Here is an 18,040-nt window from a genome sequence, read left to right as displayed (position 1 = left end):
TGCCAGGCATTTGACTCACTTCCTTCTAGGATGTGTTCTCTTTGAGTTCATTCTAAAATGACGCCAAATGTTGGAATTTTACAGAGAATTCAGCTTCCCACAGTCCCTCTGAGACCCCTCTCTGTTGGCAATAACACTATTGTAATACAGATGGCCCCCAAGCCCTGCGGAATCTCAAAGACTCTTTAAGTGGTTGACCATAGGATATGCCTTCTATACAAATCTCAATCTATATTATAAAAAAAAATAGCTCTGTGTAGAGGTCCAATTTGAAGCAGAACACAGTCCATCATCAAGGTCAATTTTTTTTTTGAACAAAAATTTTTAAATACACCTTTGGCAGTAGAGAGATAGCTGATAAAAATTTAAAGATGAGATTTGCCCTTTTTATTTGTTTTCATTAATATAAAAGATGACATTTGGATAGAAATTGATCAAATAGTATTATAATTTGAGCTAAAAAAACTCAAGAGCTATGAAGTCAACACATAAAACATTATAGCACATAGATGCCCCAAACATGGTCACATTATCAAATTCTCAAGTAAAAATGGAATCAACCCCCCCCCCGCAATTGAACTGGGTATACACATACAAACTTTGACAGTGCATTCTGTGTGCCTTTATCAGCTGCAAATATTGTTTAGCTGTTGTGTACTTAATCTTAAACATAGACATCTAGAGGATCATGAGAGTTAAGAAAAGAAAACCAAAGGCTCTTTCTAGGGGACAAAAAAGAAAGAAAGAAGTCAACTCACAGAATCAAAGATTAGAAAATAACATTGTGAGCACTAATTTATTAATTTCAAATTCATGCAAAAAGTTGGATGACTATAGTCTTTACGGATGTGGAGAGAAATTTATTATACAACTGGAGAAAGGTATGAGAGCACAATCCACGCTTAGAAATAAGCAACATGACAATAGTTGAAGTACATTTGAACTGATGTATGCTGCAGATTGAAAAGGAACATCTCTGGACAATTGATTGTTTCTTGAAATATAATAAAAACAAACTTTAAAAACATGTTTAAGAAAACATTGACCTATTTAGAAAGAAAAGGCAGCATTTATTTTGTAATGCAATCAGGTGGTAATTCAATTTCCTGTTAACTGAACTTCAAGTATTCTCTTTCAGGGTCATAGATTGGTGGCACTTATCATATAAATTGGTCAATAAGATTTACAAATAGTACCTTTAGTACTTGGTTTTGTGGTTGTAGCTCTAGAAAAGAAAATCAATTTAATTCCATCTATTGGTTTTCTCTTAAAATTCATGCAATTTGAATATGATTGACAGGGCACTGCATCATTATGCAGTCTGTTAGATGGACCGATTATACTTATGAATACAAGAGTGGAGTGAATGAAAGCAACATGTAATTGATTCTACACTTGGTCTGACTGTTCATTAACAGTCTGAATGTAACACAGTAGCTTCTCAAATGGAAAACGATGAGAGCAACCTGTATATGCTCTCTCATTTGTTTTAAAATTCATTATGCTAATATTTTTTCACAGAATGTTTTTGCTACATTTGTTTTGCCAGGGATAAGTCTGATTGAATCTATGTAAATAGTTCTACTGCTTTCAATATTTATTTGGCATTCCAATCACACATTTTTCAATTTACACTTTTAGAAATGAAGATGGGCTCTCCCCTGATCCCCCTGCAAAGAAAACCTTCTATTCTACCCTCCCTTTCCATGTAGTTCAGACTAATTTCCCAGGATAAATAGAGGTGGGGGTGGGGAGCTCGAGGTGGTGGTTATAGCTTCAAAACAAAGGAGCTGATTTATCAGCTGATTGATTTCAGAAATAGATGAGCAAAAACAGGTTCCATTTGTCTTGCCACACTTTAGTCTGATGAGGCACAAAAGGGCCTGCCACCTCATTTTCCATACCTCTTCAAGGGGTTGCATTTGCAATGTTGATTAAATGTACAAATTGCATTTCTGTTTTCTCGATTTCCTGAGTGATTTAAGAAAGGGTTTTGTTACAGGAAGGCTGTTTTTTTTTCTTTCTTGAATGTGGATGTGGACACTTTGGGGAAGTAGCATCATACTGACTGCTCCAGGGAGTTATGGTGCTGATTCTCTAACAGCCATGCCTGACCTTTCCTTTGTCCACTAATTCCTGCCGGATTATAAGACAAAAGAAGCCACAAAACTAGTGCTGAGCCAGGCAATTCTATCTAGGAGCTACAATTACACCACAATCTCTAAATTAGATTGTGTTTACAGTGAATAAATATACTAATCTCGTATTCCAATCTTTGTCTAACTCTGATTTTTATTAAATCAGCTGTTAACTTATTAAGATAATCGTTCTGAGAACTCCAGATCAGTAATAGGTCTAATCATATCAGTATTTTTCTATGGTTTCATATTTACCTGCTACCAGGCTTGGTAAGTGGTAACTGATAAAGATGTTCAACCCCCAATCCTCCCAACCCCAAGTGTCCGGGGAGTCATGAATCATGCCTATTTTAGAATATGTCCTCACATGCTTTGTTATTCCTCCCATTAAGAGGTAGAGGTCTGTGAAACAAAGTGGGAGTATTTGTGACAATTGTAACCAATAGAATATGGCTGGAGTGATGCTGTGTGACTCCCAAGGCTGAGGTCTAAACGACAATACTGCTGGGAGACTTGCTTTTGGAGCCATGAGTTCTCTTTTAAGTAAAATTGCTCTGAGTCAGCCATGCTGTGAGCAAAACGAGGCTCACTCTCCTAGTGTGGCCCTGAAACTATGTGGGGAGAAACAAGCCCATTCATCCCTTAGCTGCACCAGTTCCCCACTGTTCCAGTGCTGGCTAACCACCACTGTCGACAACTACAGGGAGAGACCCTAAACCAAAGCCTTTCAGTTAAACCCTTTCAGGATTTCTGACTCCCAAACCATAAAGAGTAAATAAATAAATTGGTGGTTGCTATGTAAACCATGTTTTTGAGTAATTTATTGCCCAGCCATAGCTGACCAGAATCTGCATATATACAAATGTGAAGAAAAAGTAGTGGGATTCATGAAAAGCATACCAAAATTTATATATACAAATGTACATCATTTCTTTCACCTTGGGAGTTGTTTGTTATTGTGGTATTGCTCTGTGACTTTGGGTGCACTATTCTGTCCTCTGGGTATTCTCTTAAAATTCTTGACAATTACTCAAAATTGTTTGATTTTTGAGATACTTTTGAAGTACATTCATCTCCTACATTACTAGTTTAAAGTTTATAACACTGCAATGTAAAAGTAGAGTAAAACTTTGAAGATAGATATTAGCGTAGGAGGAAATAAAATGATCTTTTTCTACCATTTAAACCCTACATTATCTGGAAACATTTTTTTTTCATATCAAGATATTGAGAATAGCAAAATAAAAGAAGATATACCTGATGGTGTCATTCTTTTAAATTTCTTGGAATTAAATCTATTTTTTTCTTTTAGTGGGTTTATATAGTGATTGTTTTAGTCAGATTTTTCACTACTATGACTAAAAGATCAGCACAATTGTAGAGGATGAAAAGTTCATTTAGGGGCTTATGGTTTCAGAGATATCAATCCTCAGAGAACTGGCTCCATTCCTTGGCAAAACAACATGGCAGAATAATATGGCTGAGGGAAGCAACTCACATGATGATCACAGGAAGCAGAGAGAGAGATTACGTTTGCCAGATACAAAAATGTATATCCTAAAGGCAGGTCCCCAGTGACCTACCTCCTCCAGCCACACCCTACCCACTTTCAGCCACTGCCATGCTAATCCCATCAGGGGATTGATTCACTGATTTTGTTAAGGTTTTCATAATCCAATCTTTTCTCCTCTAAACCTTCTTGCATTGTCTCACACATGAGCCAAACTACAGTGAGGTAAGCTTATCTTTGAAATGAGCATTAAAGGTCTTCCTGTATTATAGGATTATGGCAAATATCATCTAGGAATATGGTTTAATAAGCCATGTACTCTTTGTTTTGATCCTTTAATTTTGAATGGATAACCCATGCACATAACTTGAACATTAGAAATTTTTACAAGTACACAGGGAAGAGTCTCTTACCTGTATTTTCTCCTATCCTTTTCATTTCTGTCACTTCAATATACACAACCACTATTATTAGCTTGTATATTTATCCTTTTAAAGATGTTTTATGAGTGTACTAGCTAATAGATATATTCTGTCTCATATCTGTGGACATATTTTTATACCAATGGTAGCATGCTTAACATACATGTTGGCATTTTAAAAATTGTTGTTACTTTGTAACGTTTCTTGATTATCTTCTTATATCTACACAAAAGACCTTTTTTGCAGAGAATAATATTTTATTTTATAAATCAACTATTATTTAAATAATCCCCAAGGACTGGACACATAGATTGTTTCCAGTCTTTGTCTGTCACACACAATGTTATTATGAATGACCTGTATAAATACCCTTTTGTATATCAGCAAATGTATTATTCATGGGATTCATTCTTAGAAATATCAGATAAAAGAATTCTACAATTGTGCCCTTAGTAGGTGTGGTTAAATCACTCTCTGAGAATAGTGCAAGTTTGCACTTCATTCTATAAACATGTTTCATATTTGAGAAACTTGAACCATAATTGATACTCATTTATCTGGACAAGAATGGATATGAATACTTAGAATCTATAGTTCAATTCTTGATAGGCATATACAGAAATAATTGTTTTGGGGAAATGCAAAGAATATTATTCTTATTCAGCTCCTTTAGTTTTGAAAACTGACACTCAAAGAAGAGAGTGACTTGCCCAAGGTCGTATATCCCATTAGGGACAAGTCTGAGACTTCTGAATTATATTCATATCTTGGTACTTGTAGTCTAGTGTTTTTTCCACAACAGAGAAGAGACAGTAACTGTGCTGTGTGATGAAGATCCCTTAGAATCTACTTCTATTTCTTCTGTGGATGTTGATAGCTACCATTTCTTGAACTTTCTCATGAACCAGGAATTGACTTTAAAATTTCCATTCACATTGTTCTTATCTAGATCAAAAGATTCAAATTCAAGGGTAAGATAAAGTGTTGCCCCTAGATTTTGCATGCATATATCTCACTTATGTCTGGCCACCATAAAGATGCTATTCTGTTTAATAAAGTTTAATAGAAAGCATCATTGAAATGATAATAGCGGTTTGTCTCCAATGTACTCAAGCAATGGATTTTAAAACTATTACTGTGAAAAACTAATATATGATATTTTTGATATTAAAAAGCAATCCTTAAAATAAAAAAAAAATTATTGAGCCACTTAATCCTGTCCAAGTTCTTTTTTAATTGCCTAAATATCATTCTGTACTCCATCTGTCTCCATTATAAGGTTAAATGTTAATGATGCCACACAACACAGAAGCGAAGATAGGATCATCTCAGCTACTGCATTGATTTACATACAAGGAAACCAAACCAGGGAACAGTAAAACAATGGCTTCATCTGGGCAACTGATAACTTAGAGCTAGAGCTGGAATAAGCAGGAAGTGCTCTTGACCAAATTTTACCACAGAAAAAGAAGAACTCTGCGAAGCAGTTACTTACAAGCATTATGAACAATTAAAATAATGAAAGAAATTTCCTTTCAAGCCTCATATTGATTCACCTCCAGCTTTGTGCATCTGAGAGGTCATCACATTGGTCAATAATAACAGTTGATCTTGGACACTCTACTTTTAATATAAAGCATAAAACATAGAGATCAATATTTTGATTTTGAGGAAGCTCATTTATTGGCTGTTTGTCCTTAGACCTTTAAATGGAAGAGAGAACTAAAGAAACACAGGGAATAATTTTTTCAGAAATTCCATTTAAAGTATGTAGACAACAATAGCTAAGGGAAAGCAAAGGAAAGGGTTTTTATTATGTCACTAGTTTCTGCTCTTACCAGTTCCTCTCCACTGCCCTCCTTCCCATTAATGCTTCCAAGCCTTCTCTTTACTAAGCTCAAGTGGACACATCTTTTATAACTACAGATAAGAGGCACTTATTCTTGATCTTCTCATCCTCAAAATAGGCGGGCCATGGCCATCTCCTCTTGCTTCTTTATATATTAAGTATTTGATATAGAAAAGCAGTGGCAAAGGAGGAAAATAAAAGTACATAGACTTCAACTTCAGCAGAGAGTTTGAGGGTGCTAAAATGGCCCTGGAACAACATTTCCCAAATGTTAATTTGTAGAAACTTAGTCTTATGATAGATTCTGCAAAACAGTTTCAACAGTCAAATCCTCCTGAGGATTCACAACTCTTTAGCATGTAGTAAATGCTGAGAGAAGGCCTACAGTGTGTTAACTGGTTTGAATCAAGTCAACCAATGATTCCCCAATTTAAATGACTTTTAAACTCATGTCTCACTGCATTCACTTGGGAAATTCTGCCTGATAGAATTCTATGTTGTTCCTCTCTGTCTTTTTCCTCATTTGTATGCATTAGGGGATTTGGAATATCATACCTAGGTACAAACAACAAGTAGTCACAAGGAGTAATGAAGGAATCTAAGCACAAGTTCCTTTCTTCATGTGTTCTAGTGTTCTTTAAAAGACAGAAACTAAATCATAATTCTTATGAAAATCCATTATTTAGGGTACAGAGCTAGTATTGCTTGAATATATGTAACTCTTACTTTTATGATAAAGAATATCACTGTATAATATATTATGTTAAATTCAACCTAATTTCCCTTTATCTTCCATTTCTATGTTGTACCAGTTCTCACTACAATGAACCAAGCTTACCTGTGAAATCACATCTGCACAAAATTAGTAGTAAAGTTTCTCTACCTTCATTGATCACACAACATGATCTTTAATATTGTCAGTAAGAGTTTAAATATATTTAAACCAATTCTTTGGTTTTTTTTCTCACATATCAAATAATAGTCTCAACATTTAGCAGGTAACCAACAATATTTTTTTCCCTTTTGTGATTTATATGTTGCTATTAAATTTCATTTGAATTTAAACTCTGCCATATTCTTCTTTTTATAATGTACTCTTATTATTGTCCTTTGGTGAAATTAAGTAGTACAAATAAATCAAAGCAAATTATTTAACTTCACTATAATGTTCAAAGACTATAGATTGAAACTTACCATTTGTTCAAACTTGATTAGTTGTGGTTTACGTTAATAAAATGATCTAATTATCCAATTTGCATATAAGACCAAGAAGCAAAAGTTATAAGGTATTTTAAGAAATTTGAATTAAAATTTGGGATTTTTGAGCTGGGGATGTGGCTCAAGTGGTAGCACGCTCGCCTGGCATGCGTGCGGCCCGGGTTCTATCCTCAGCACCACATACAAAGATGTTGTGTCCGCCGATAACTAAAAAATAAATATTAAAAATTCTCTCTCTCTCTCTCCCTCTCTCTCACTCTCTCTTTAAGAAAAATAAAAATAAATAAAATTTGGGATTATTTTCTTTTAATCTGTTTTTACTTTACATATGAAGGTGTTCCTATTCTGTTATACTCCTAAATTTAAAATTTTATATGAGAATTGAGTGGTAGAGTATATGCCTAGCATATGTGAGGTTCTGGTTACAATCCCAGCATCAACTTCCTCCCAAAACTTTATGCATGTGTAGAGATCAAAAGAATAGCACAATCGTTGGGTTTTATATGTAAAAGAAAAGTCAAATTTTGTCTTTTATTATGTAAATAGAGATTTAAAATATATATATTCCTTTGTGATAATTTTAATATATTAAAAATAAGTGACTAACAGCCTATTCAAGTGTATATGCTCTGTTATTCCTATCATACCTCATGTATGTGGGGATTGATAGTTTCCACTTTAAAACTGAAAAGAATATTTTGAAATTATTCTTTTAACAATTATTATGATATAAATTCTCTTGGTATTTTTTAAAGAAAATTGATTTTCTTTATTATGTGCAATGCCTGAACTTGTCTTATTTACAAGGAAAGTTATGGCTAGCACTGGCTCTTTCTTCCCATGTCAATTCAGTTGCTCATTTTGTGGGCAATTATTTCTCAGTTTATTTCCCACCAAGGATTTATCTTTTGCCAGGGTACCAATTATGTACATCTTATACTGTAATCTGTCTCACTTGCATCTGACCAATAATGATGGAACAATTCACTGGTAGGAAATTCCTTTTCACAATTATCACTTTCCTGGGAAATTGCCTAGTTTAAAGGAGGTTGTACTAAAATCTTTTACCAAAGAAGCATTTACATCATCAATATTTCTTAGCTTGTCTGTCTCCAGGCTCCAACACAAATACCTAAAATAAATAAAGCACCAATTATTTGAAAAGTAAAAAATGCCTTCCTTATCCTATTTCTCTTTCCTTTTGCATTTACAGATGTCATCCATACCGTAGGGCCAATAGCCAGAGGTCATATTAATGGTTCCCACAAGGAAGACCTTGCAAATTGCTATAAATCATCTCTGAAGCTGGTGAAAGAAAATAACCTCCGATCAGTTGTAAGTACTTTTATATTCCTCATTTCTTATTCTTTTTCAGCCTTTATGTTTTGGAAATCAATCTTGTCTAAGAAGAGGTAGGAAACCATTTCCAAAATTCTGAAGATTAAATTTAAGGATTGCAGCTAAATTATATATTCTTTTTAGTTATCATGACTCTACATGTTGGTATCCCCTAAAAATTTGCTAAATTATTTATGATGTTTTAGAATTTGAAACTATAGAACTCCCCACCTAGAGTCATCTTGTTTATTGTTTTCTCTTCATTTTGCCATTTATTTTCTTTTGAATAAAGTACAAGGGATGCTAGTGGCCAATAGTTTTAAAGAAGGAAATTAGAAAGTGCTGAGTATTATTGTACTACACATTTCTTACATATTGGAAGTGTGCATATGCGTGTTTAAAGATGAGTTTAATCTTTACCTACATGTTTGAGTACACAAGCTTGTGTATAACTGCATTGCTTTAGAAATGACTCATTTGCAGAAATTTACTCTGTATTTTTATCTGAAAGTTGTTTATGAATCTTTTAGATTCATTTTAGTCATCATGAACTAATACATTGTAGCTGAGTGTCCCACATGCCTTCTAAATTTTATCATTTTAGACAGAACATTCAGAAAATGTGGCTCTAATCTATTCCCTTAACAGTGGGATAAGATGAAAGGAATTCTCTTCTAGATGGATTTGGAGGTGTTTATCCACCTGTTTTTCTTTTACAGCATGTCCTACCTCTATTACATCTCAATTACATCAGGAAAATGAAACTATGAGAATACTAGATTGTAAATAACCAATAATAAGTTAACTTGGCCAGAATCCCTTGGGTTTTTTCCCAAACATATGTCGTAACCTTATTGAAATTGTGGGGTTAAACACTTGACTTTGTAGCAGGCTGAACTGATCAGCATTGCTTGGGATTGCACACAAATCATGATTTTACTATTTGCAAGGGAAAAAATTAAGAATTACACATATTGAAATAACCCTGAATGGTTGCTGTACTTTTGTGTATGACTATAATTATAAAGTGCCTTTTTCAGTGCAACATTGGTGAATTTGCTTGAAATGAGAAAACTTTTTATAAGCCAATTTTATAGCCCTTTTAATCTTTGCATAATTACAGAGCTGAATATTTTATTTTACCCTTTGATTTTTTAAATTTTCTGTTTGCAAATGAATCGATATATAAGAACCTATTCTGTCTCAGAGGAGAAAGCTGAAGTTCAAAGAGAATGGAGCAAAGTAAACTAGGAAGCCGGTTGGCTAATTTTGTTCTCTATAGGAAAGTAAGGAAAATCGAAACAGGTGCGCACATTCAGGGAATAATTAAAAATTTGTCAATATGGCATATTGATTTTAAAAGGCAAGGGGCAGAAGTGCTTGGAAAATGGACATGTATAGAAGTTTCCAACCAGGGAGGGAGGGATTTTGAGACCTGAAGAGAATTTGTTTAATGAATTCACTGGCTTCTCTAATGATATGCTTTTAAAAGCCAAGAAAAAAAAAATAAGAGGCAAAAAGCCCACTAGAAAGAGTATAAAAATAGTACTCACTCTTTAAATGGGGGAAAGACATTCTTAACTATAATAATGTTAAAACAATCATATCTGTCACTGTGCTACTTGCTACCATTGGAAGTGGAATAAGTATTATGGACTAAATTAATTTATCAAAAGGACCTAGGTTGGGCTGATGCAATAAGTTATTTATTCTGAATTGGAATCAGCCTACCCTAATATCTTAGATGAAGATTTTGAAAGATTACTTAACTTGTTAAGTAATTATCTAGTTAATTAAGATTACTTAACATGTTACTTAACTAAAATTTTCAGGTGATCCTGAACTGAGTTTATTCTAGTATTAGTAATTAAAACGGAGTAAAATATATCAGTAAAATATGAAATGAAATGTCCAGCTAAAATAAAGACTACGTTTTTGAGTGGTTGGCTGGAATTGCCAACAAATATCTTGACCCTTTTTCTTATAAAGTTTGTTCATCCTTTCTTCTTCTTTTGAAGGGTTAGATGAGAGTGTCTTTATGCTATGTTTTGGTCTATCATTAAAAAAAGAATGCTAATGTCCTCAAATTCTGATTATTTGGGGGAAAAGGAAAGTTTTTAGAAATGGGATTATGACTGGACACATGTTCAGGCTTGTAATGGCAGACTCACGACAATAAACTAGAGTTTGTTTATTAATGTCAAAGTTTCTCAGAAACCCTTTACCAAAGGGGCTTTAGTATTCATTCTACCAGTTAGCACTGTGTGACAACAGACAAATAAAGTCAAAGTTTTGTAGCATCAGTTGCTAGATATAACAAATCAGCAAATTACTGTTATCTCAGACCTGTCAAACTCAGGAGGTTATTATGAGGATCAACTGAGAAAATGAATTTAAGTTAACTGGAGAAATGTATTCTCCCCCAACTGTAGTTTTTGACTATGTAACTTTTAGTAGAAGTTGTTTTTATACTTTATGATTGGCAATTTAGAAGATAGGTATTATTCTTGCTTACATATATATTCTGAACACCAGAATCCTTGATACTTATCATGCTATTTCTTGATGTTTATAAACTAGAATAAATTATAATAAAGAATAGTTTTTGATTAGGATATTATATTTATTTAAGCTATTATTTACATTCTTAATATCATTTTATTCATAATCCTTAAAAATGTAATTGTTTATATTACCAGCTCACTTCTCCATTTACAATAACAGACAACATGGGTTTTATGCTGTTCAGTATATGCATTGATTAAATTATATTCTTGCATCACCAACTATAGCTGTTTTAAATTTATACTCTAATTTTTTAACTTTTAAAAGTTCTTTCATATTATGGTTTCTCCACTACATGTTGTTTGGAAGAAAAGCCATAAAAATGAATATTGAGCAAATAGTTAAATCAGGATAGCACATATATAGGGAAGCAGTTATAAGGCAGTATGGGAAATTTCATAATGAGGTTATGTTACTTGAGTGCTTCGAATCACTTAGCATGTGCTGCAGCTACAACTAACCTCAGAATGTCAGACTTATGAATAGTGTTTCATCTCATATGTATAATATCTGCAACTCATAACCTCCTTAGTCGAAGAACATAAAATTTGCAATTATTTTTCTGTCTTGGGGTAGAAATGACCTATATCATTTATGCTTCCATTTTATTGGCCAGAGCTATTCATGTAGTCCTGCCTACATATAAGGGGCCAGAGATATGTTCAGGAATAAATTGAATATTTGATTGACACCGTTTTTCTGCTGAAGTTAAACCAAAGGTTTTAGGAACACAGCAGAAAGATCTAAAGTATCTACTTTTACTCTAATTTCACCAAAGGAAAATATTTTTCACATTTTTGCTAGAGGTAAATGAATAATCTGATTTTTATTTATTTAATAAATACTAATGAGACCACTGTGTATCGGGACATTATTAGATGTCTTCTAAAACATGCAGGACATAATGGTTGTCTTCAAACAAACCCATCATGTCGACATCCCTGTATGATTTGAGACTATTCTGTAGTTCTTGTATCACTTTTAAATATCTTCCCACAGTTGCCTGAAATTTCATAATTAATGAGTAATTTATGATGGTCAGGCTTTGTTCTTTCTCTGCCGTTCTCCTTTAAAATGCAAATACTCATGAGATCAGTAGATAATTAATTTCCTAATACCTTAATATGAAGGAATTTATCAAATTACTTTTTACTTTGGCAGGATAATTTAGAGGATGATGAAAGTACTGAGCACCTGGGACTGGGAGAGGAGGAGGAGAATTGGAAGGGAGTTGAGAGAAACAGAATACGGAGTGTGGTATAAATAAATAACACTTACCTCCCAGGTTTTCCAAAAGGGTTTTATTTTTAAACAAAGAGAAGGAAATGTTATGTGTGCACATAATCATCTAGAAATAAGGTAGTGATTTGGATGTTGGATATGCTATGGATAAAATGTTTGACTATGAAAAAATACTATTCTATTAATTTAGGGGAGAAATTTTGCCTACCTTTTAATCTCTGAATAGAGATCCAGTCTTTGTGAGGGTCATTTTCAATATACACACCCATATGTTTGCTTTAGGCACTTAAGAAATTAATAAATCTAATGACTCATTTTATACTAGCATTTCTTTTTTATGAATTATTATTTTACTACAACTTTATTAATTTCAGGAAATATTTAAACTGAGAATTTTAACCACAAATCTCCTTCTATTCTTACCATAAAGGGTTTTAAAAAAATCCTGTCCATTTTTTCATGCTTTCTATACCTAGTTAGTGGGTTTCTTATTCTTTTAAACTTAACTATAAATATAATTCAGCTACTTTTCTTCAACTTTAAGTTTCCTTTGGACAAAATTCAAATATATGCAAATTAATTTTTGTAAATACAAAATCAATATTGGTTGAGACTGTTGATTACAATATTGGTAAAATATAAGGCACCATGAGGATGCTAAATAAAAGTTAAATGTACTGGACACTGGAATAGGAAAAGAAGTGTTAAAGGAAAATCAAAAAGGGTTTAGATTTTTCTCTGTAAAACCTTGGGAGAGAGAGGTAGATATGAAAAAGAAAAGAAAATAACAGTAACAAAAAAGATGTCTTAGAATCACAGTATTTTAACATATGTGACCCAAGAAAGCAATAGGCAGGCATCTATAATATTTTGATTTTTGGAAAAACAGTGTGACCTTAAAAAGCTAAACTGCAGATAATATACAATATCCCCGTGACTATGTAATACCTAAGACCTAAACCATCTAATTGAAAATGGTGTATTGTCAACCTAAACAGCAGTCAGAGAGAGATTTTCTAAAGATTAATGAACTGTATTTGGAAGTAGGTTAGCATTGCAGTGGAAATATCTGTACCATAGTAAACCATGAGCATATTCAAGGAGGTTTGAACAAGTCGAAGTTTTTAAGAGCAAAATCAGAAGGATTACATAAAATATTTTGAATCAATTATCCTTGACCATGATGATTAATAACAAGGCTAGAGCCAGTCGAAGGTTGAACAGAGTTGCTAGGCAGAGGTTCACGCAGAAGTATTTTTTTGTATAAGACTGTGGTAGCCTTAGTGTAACATTAAGTTTCCAGCTGAGTTACTATCAGGAAATTGTATATAATATGCCTTACCATCCAGCTTATTTATTCATTTTTTGTTAGTGAAGCCATTTTGATTATGGCAGTTTTCCCAGTATGTTGATGAAAATCTTGGTGAAACCTTAGGGGAAAGTATAGTAGGAAAAACAAGAAAGAAAAATTCCTAAGGAGCAGGGGCTAGTTGATGAAAATCAGCAATATTCTATCCAATACTGTATCTCTGAAGTAGATAGTATCTTATACATCATCCTCTCTTTATTCTGTTTAAGCATAGATAATAGTTTATGTGAATTTTTATAAGTTATTCCTACACTCGATTTCTTTTCTTTACAATCTTGTCTTAAATTCCTTTATGGTAAATTCTAACATGAGGTTCGTTTCTAGGAGCCTGATCTGTGATATTTCAAAAGGATCTCAGTAGTTTCTTCTTTCAGTATTAGGTAGAAGGTATAAACTCATATTTGTCAATAATATTAGACATTTAAGAAAACTCCTGTATTGATAAAATATACCAAATATACCAAGTTTGACATTTTTTGACAACATATAATAAGAAAATAGATGTTTTGTTAAATAAATGATCATAATCTGAACATAAGTCAGATTTTACTTCGGTTAAAATTTATTTTCCCATTAATGAATTTATAAATTTAGAGGTTTTATGTGATTATGGGCAAGCTAAAATTTGTATGTTTAAATCATGTACATTACTATAATTTCCATGATTATGATGCAAGATGACTTATGAATGGGAAAATATTGTAAATTTTTACTGTTTGAAACAATCCAGTGTCAATAGAAATCTCTCAAAGCTAAGTGATACTCTCGCCACGAGTCATAGATTTTGGGAAGGAATAGCTTATAATGCAGAAGACAATAGACCTACAACTTCAGTGCTACCTCTAGGCATTGTGACAATGGAGATTTTGGAATTCTGCATTTGTTTTACTACAGCGTAGGTTTTCATTTTAAGATGTAGTCAAGTGAATCTTATTTTCTTATACAAGTTCTCTTCAGAGAAGGTTGCCATGGCAATGAGTTCTCAGCCTGAAATACTTAAATGTTGGTTTTATTTCATTATCCAAGTTTCCATTACAGGCTGCATCAATCAATGCAGTTCTCTATTCAGGAAGACTTCTGCAACCTTAAAAAGCTGACCCTTTAATTTGGTACCTCTGTTCATCTGCCTAACTTGACGTCACCATTTCTCAGCTAGTTCTTTATCTCAAAGAACCCTTTTTTGTAGAGCCATGGGTTTGATCTTTTCTACTTTCTATTTAGGCAACATCTAGTCTTGGCTCTCCACTGTCTGATTTATAAAGGATGATACCATGTCTCAGTGTCTTTCTTAGTTAAGTTTATAAGGACTCTGTGACTAATGATACTATGAATAAATAACAAGAACAAAAGCATTTTCACATTCGGACTTTACAGCTTACCACAGTACATTCCTATATATCTCATCCTATTTGTTATTCAAATGATCTAGCTAGCTGCCTCTATTTCTTTAACTTAGCCAAAGTGGGAAGGGAAGACTAAATCAAGACCTTTTTCTCCTCCCTTTTCTTTCCTGTGCACACCCTTTCTAAGATTTCTAACTGGGCATAGGGGTAGAGAATCCATTTGCAATAATACTCTCATCAGGTTATTATTACTTGAAACAACAAGTGACCAATCCAGTCATCATTAAGAAAGAAGAGGGAAAGCATGAAATAATGACAAATGTACACATTATGTCTGAGAAACAGATAGTCATCCACCCAAACCTGTATTTACAGATACTGTACAACTCATATCTTCTGATAGACATACCAGAAGGATGATTTAAGTTGGAGGAGATCATTTAACCATGAAATAGAATAATAAGGCTAGTGAAAACTTCTGAACTCTCACTTTGTGCCAGCTACTATGCTTTACTCATTTAATCCTCAAAATACTAAGTTAGAAAGGGTAGTTTTTTTTCTACTATACAGACAAGGAATATGAGCCAGAGGATGATAAAGAAATTACTCAAAGTCTTCTATCAAGCAAAAAGTGGGGATGGGTTTAAACTGAGACAATCTAAATCCAGGGGTTTTAGCCACTGCGCTTTTCCTTAGTCCTGTCTAGTTATGTGTTTTATCAACGAGTGGTTCTTGGGTGGGGCTGGGGAAGTAGTACTACTGCTCTCTAGGGAGCAGTCTGTGAGGGTGGTTTTGGGAAATGGCAACAGGGGGGTGTCACTAGAATGTTGTGAGCAGGGACAGGGATGCTGCAATATGTGGGCTGGCCAAGCACATTGAAAGCTGTCCCTCATCCCACACAGCGTTTTACTGTTTTGCTGGAAGACACATAAGTAAAAATCCATTCTTAAACAACAGGATACATCCAAACAAAGGCTTTTTTCTCCCTTAGTATATAGTGAACTACCAAGAAAATTAAGGTAAACTTATACTTGGTTCACTTAGAACCTTCCCAAGAGGAGATCATGTCATTGGTGGCTGGGCCACCTGTGGTGACTGAGTCACAAATGCACCCCATCTATTGGAATCTGCATTTGTAGGTGTTCTTTTCTTGGTGAATCAATGTAGAAAAGCAGATGCCTGATTGCATGTTACATGTGCTATTGTAGCCATACCTGAATCTTGACATGTAGAAAACAGAATTTTACTACAATCACTTTCCTTTTAATATCTCTTTCATATTACACTGTAGCACTAGATTGATTTTTAAACCTTGACATGTTATCTTAATTTGGCTTTCCCCTGGAAGCTAATGATTTTTGTGTATTTTTATTCAGAAGATAGAAACACGAAGCACTTGCAGAAGATTGGCAGTGGGGCGGGGGGTTGGGAGGACTGAGAAAGTAAGGAAAGGCTGTCAAGAAGGGGTATGTATTGATATTGAACAGGTTGCCATCTTTGGACAGCTAAGGCTTATTCCTGCCAAGAACTCTGGAGATCATATAGACATTCCTAGGAGTTGACATGGGAGAGGAGGAAACATGGGCTGTTAGTTTCCAGTTCCATCCATTGGTTAAGGACTGTAACTCCCAAACATTTTTTGTCTGCACCTTGGTCAAACTGAGACAAAGTCCCCAGGGCTCTCTGCGAGTGGTGTTAAAGGTGTTTGCTGGAGGATGCTATGAGTGGGCATGTACTGGAACACAGTTCTGAAAAGATGTGGTTCTGTTTTATGCGTGTAGGCGAGTTTTACCATTTAGAGTTATACGTTCATCATAATAAGTTGCTTTACAAAACAGTTTTTATGAAAAGGGAGGGTTGGGCCTGGTAAAATTGAGAATGATTTAAGTTTTGTTGCTAATGGGACAAAACTATTCAATATGCTAAACACAGATGGCCACTTTTAAATTTTATTCTTGAACTCAGACATCAAATTCTCTGTTTCTTTGATTTAAGTGTATTGTGATGTAGATGTCATAAGGATGAAAGTTGACAAAATAGTGTATAGCCTATAGAATGCATGGAGATATAAAAGTGAATATGATGCTCAGGTGATAGAGAAATAATATCACAATATTGTGTCCCTTTGCTTGAGTTTTTTCAATATCTCATAATATTAAACTTGAATTCATCATGCAATTTGCAAAAATTTAGCCACCGAAGTTTGAATATATATAAAAACCTTTTTTTAATCAGAAGACACATATTAAAGATGAACAATTTGGTTTGAAGGTCATCTTTTATTTCATTGTAGTACAAGGATTCTTTCAATTCATGTCTTCCTTTAATGTGCTGGGAAATACATTACCTTATATTTTCTAAAAATTTCACAATATAATTATGATCCATTCTTTCTGAGTGTCTGAACCTTTTTGTTTCATCTATACTTGGAAAAAATTATTTTTGGCCACTTGTACATTCTGTAAATACAAGTCTGGGATACTAGCAAAGACAAGAAAAACTATGTTTAACATGAAAATATAAAGCATCTCAATTTGGTTGGATTTGTCAACATGATCTATTTTCAGTTCTTTTATCAGGATAGGGAACATTTCCTAGGAAAATCATCACTGGTTTCTACAACAGTGTCTTCCAGAGGAAATACTGGCCCAAAACACTGTCAAAGAAAGTATATTATAGTAAAATTTGTATAGATACAGTAAACCAATTTGCTATGCAAGCTCTCATATTGAGTGCTTTATTTTCTCCTGACCTGAGCAACAGTTATTAGATCACTGTATCATGAGGAAATAGTCAATTCAAAACACGGACCACAGAGTCCCCAGCCTGCCATTAGGTTTGAACAACTGAGCAATTTTGGCATATATCTAGAGGGTTGATAGTTTAGAGCAAAGGCAATGGCTTTAAATTGTACTTTTTTTCTTGCAAATGTTCAGATTTATTTCTTTGGGAGAGCAATTTCAATGTATAGAATCTAAGCCATTTGTAAGCTGTTGAACTGGGAGACCAAAGGAGCAAAAACAAATAAAACCAATAAAATTTTAAA

General features: G+C 33.7%; 1 protein-coding gene across 8 annotated transcripts in view; it reads left to right on the top strand.

Annotated features, from left to right (window-relative positions):
* The window catches only part of Macrod2 (mono-ADP ribosylhydrolase 2), a 1,956,002-nt gene that overhangs the window by 1,163,139 nt on the left and 774,823 nt on the right, over positions 1-18,040 (top strand). For all 8 annotated transcript variants that reach the window (XM_078051387.1, XM_078051384.1, XM_040275965.2 and 5 more), the window contains one exon: positions 8,351-8,472. In XM_078051387.1, coding sequence (XP_077907513.1) covers positions 8,351-8,472 — 122 coding nt within the window. The remainder of the gene's footprint in view (positions 1-8,350; positions 8,473-18,040) is intronic.

The sequence above is a fragment of the Ictidomys tridecemlineatus genome, chromosome 5 (assembly GCF_052094955.1).
Source record: "Ictidomys tridecemlineatus isolate mIctTri1 chromosome 5, mIctTri1.hap1, whole genome shotgun sequence".
NCBI lineage: Eukaryota > Metazoa > Chordata > Mammalia > Rodentia > Sciuridae > Ictidomys > Ictidomys tridecemlineatus.
The sequence above is the reverse complement of the archived record's forward strand: the minus strand, read 5'-3'. Positions and strand labels throughout refer to the sequence as shown.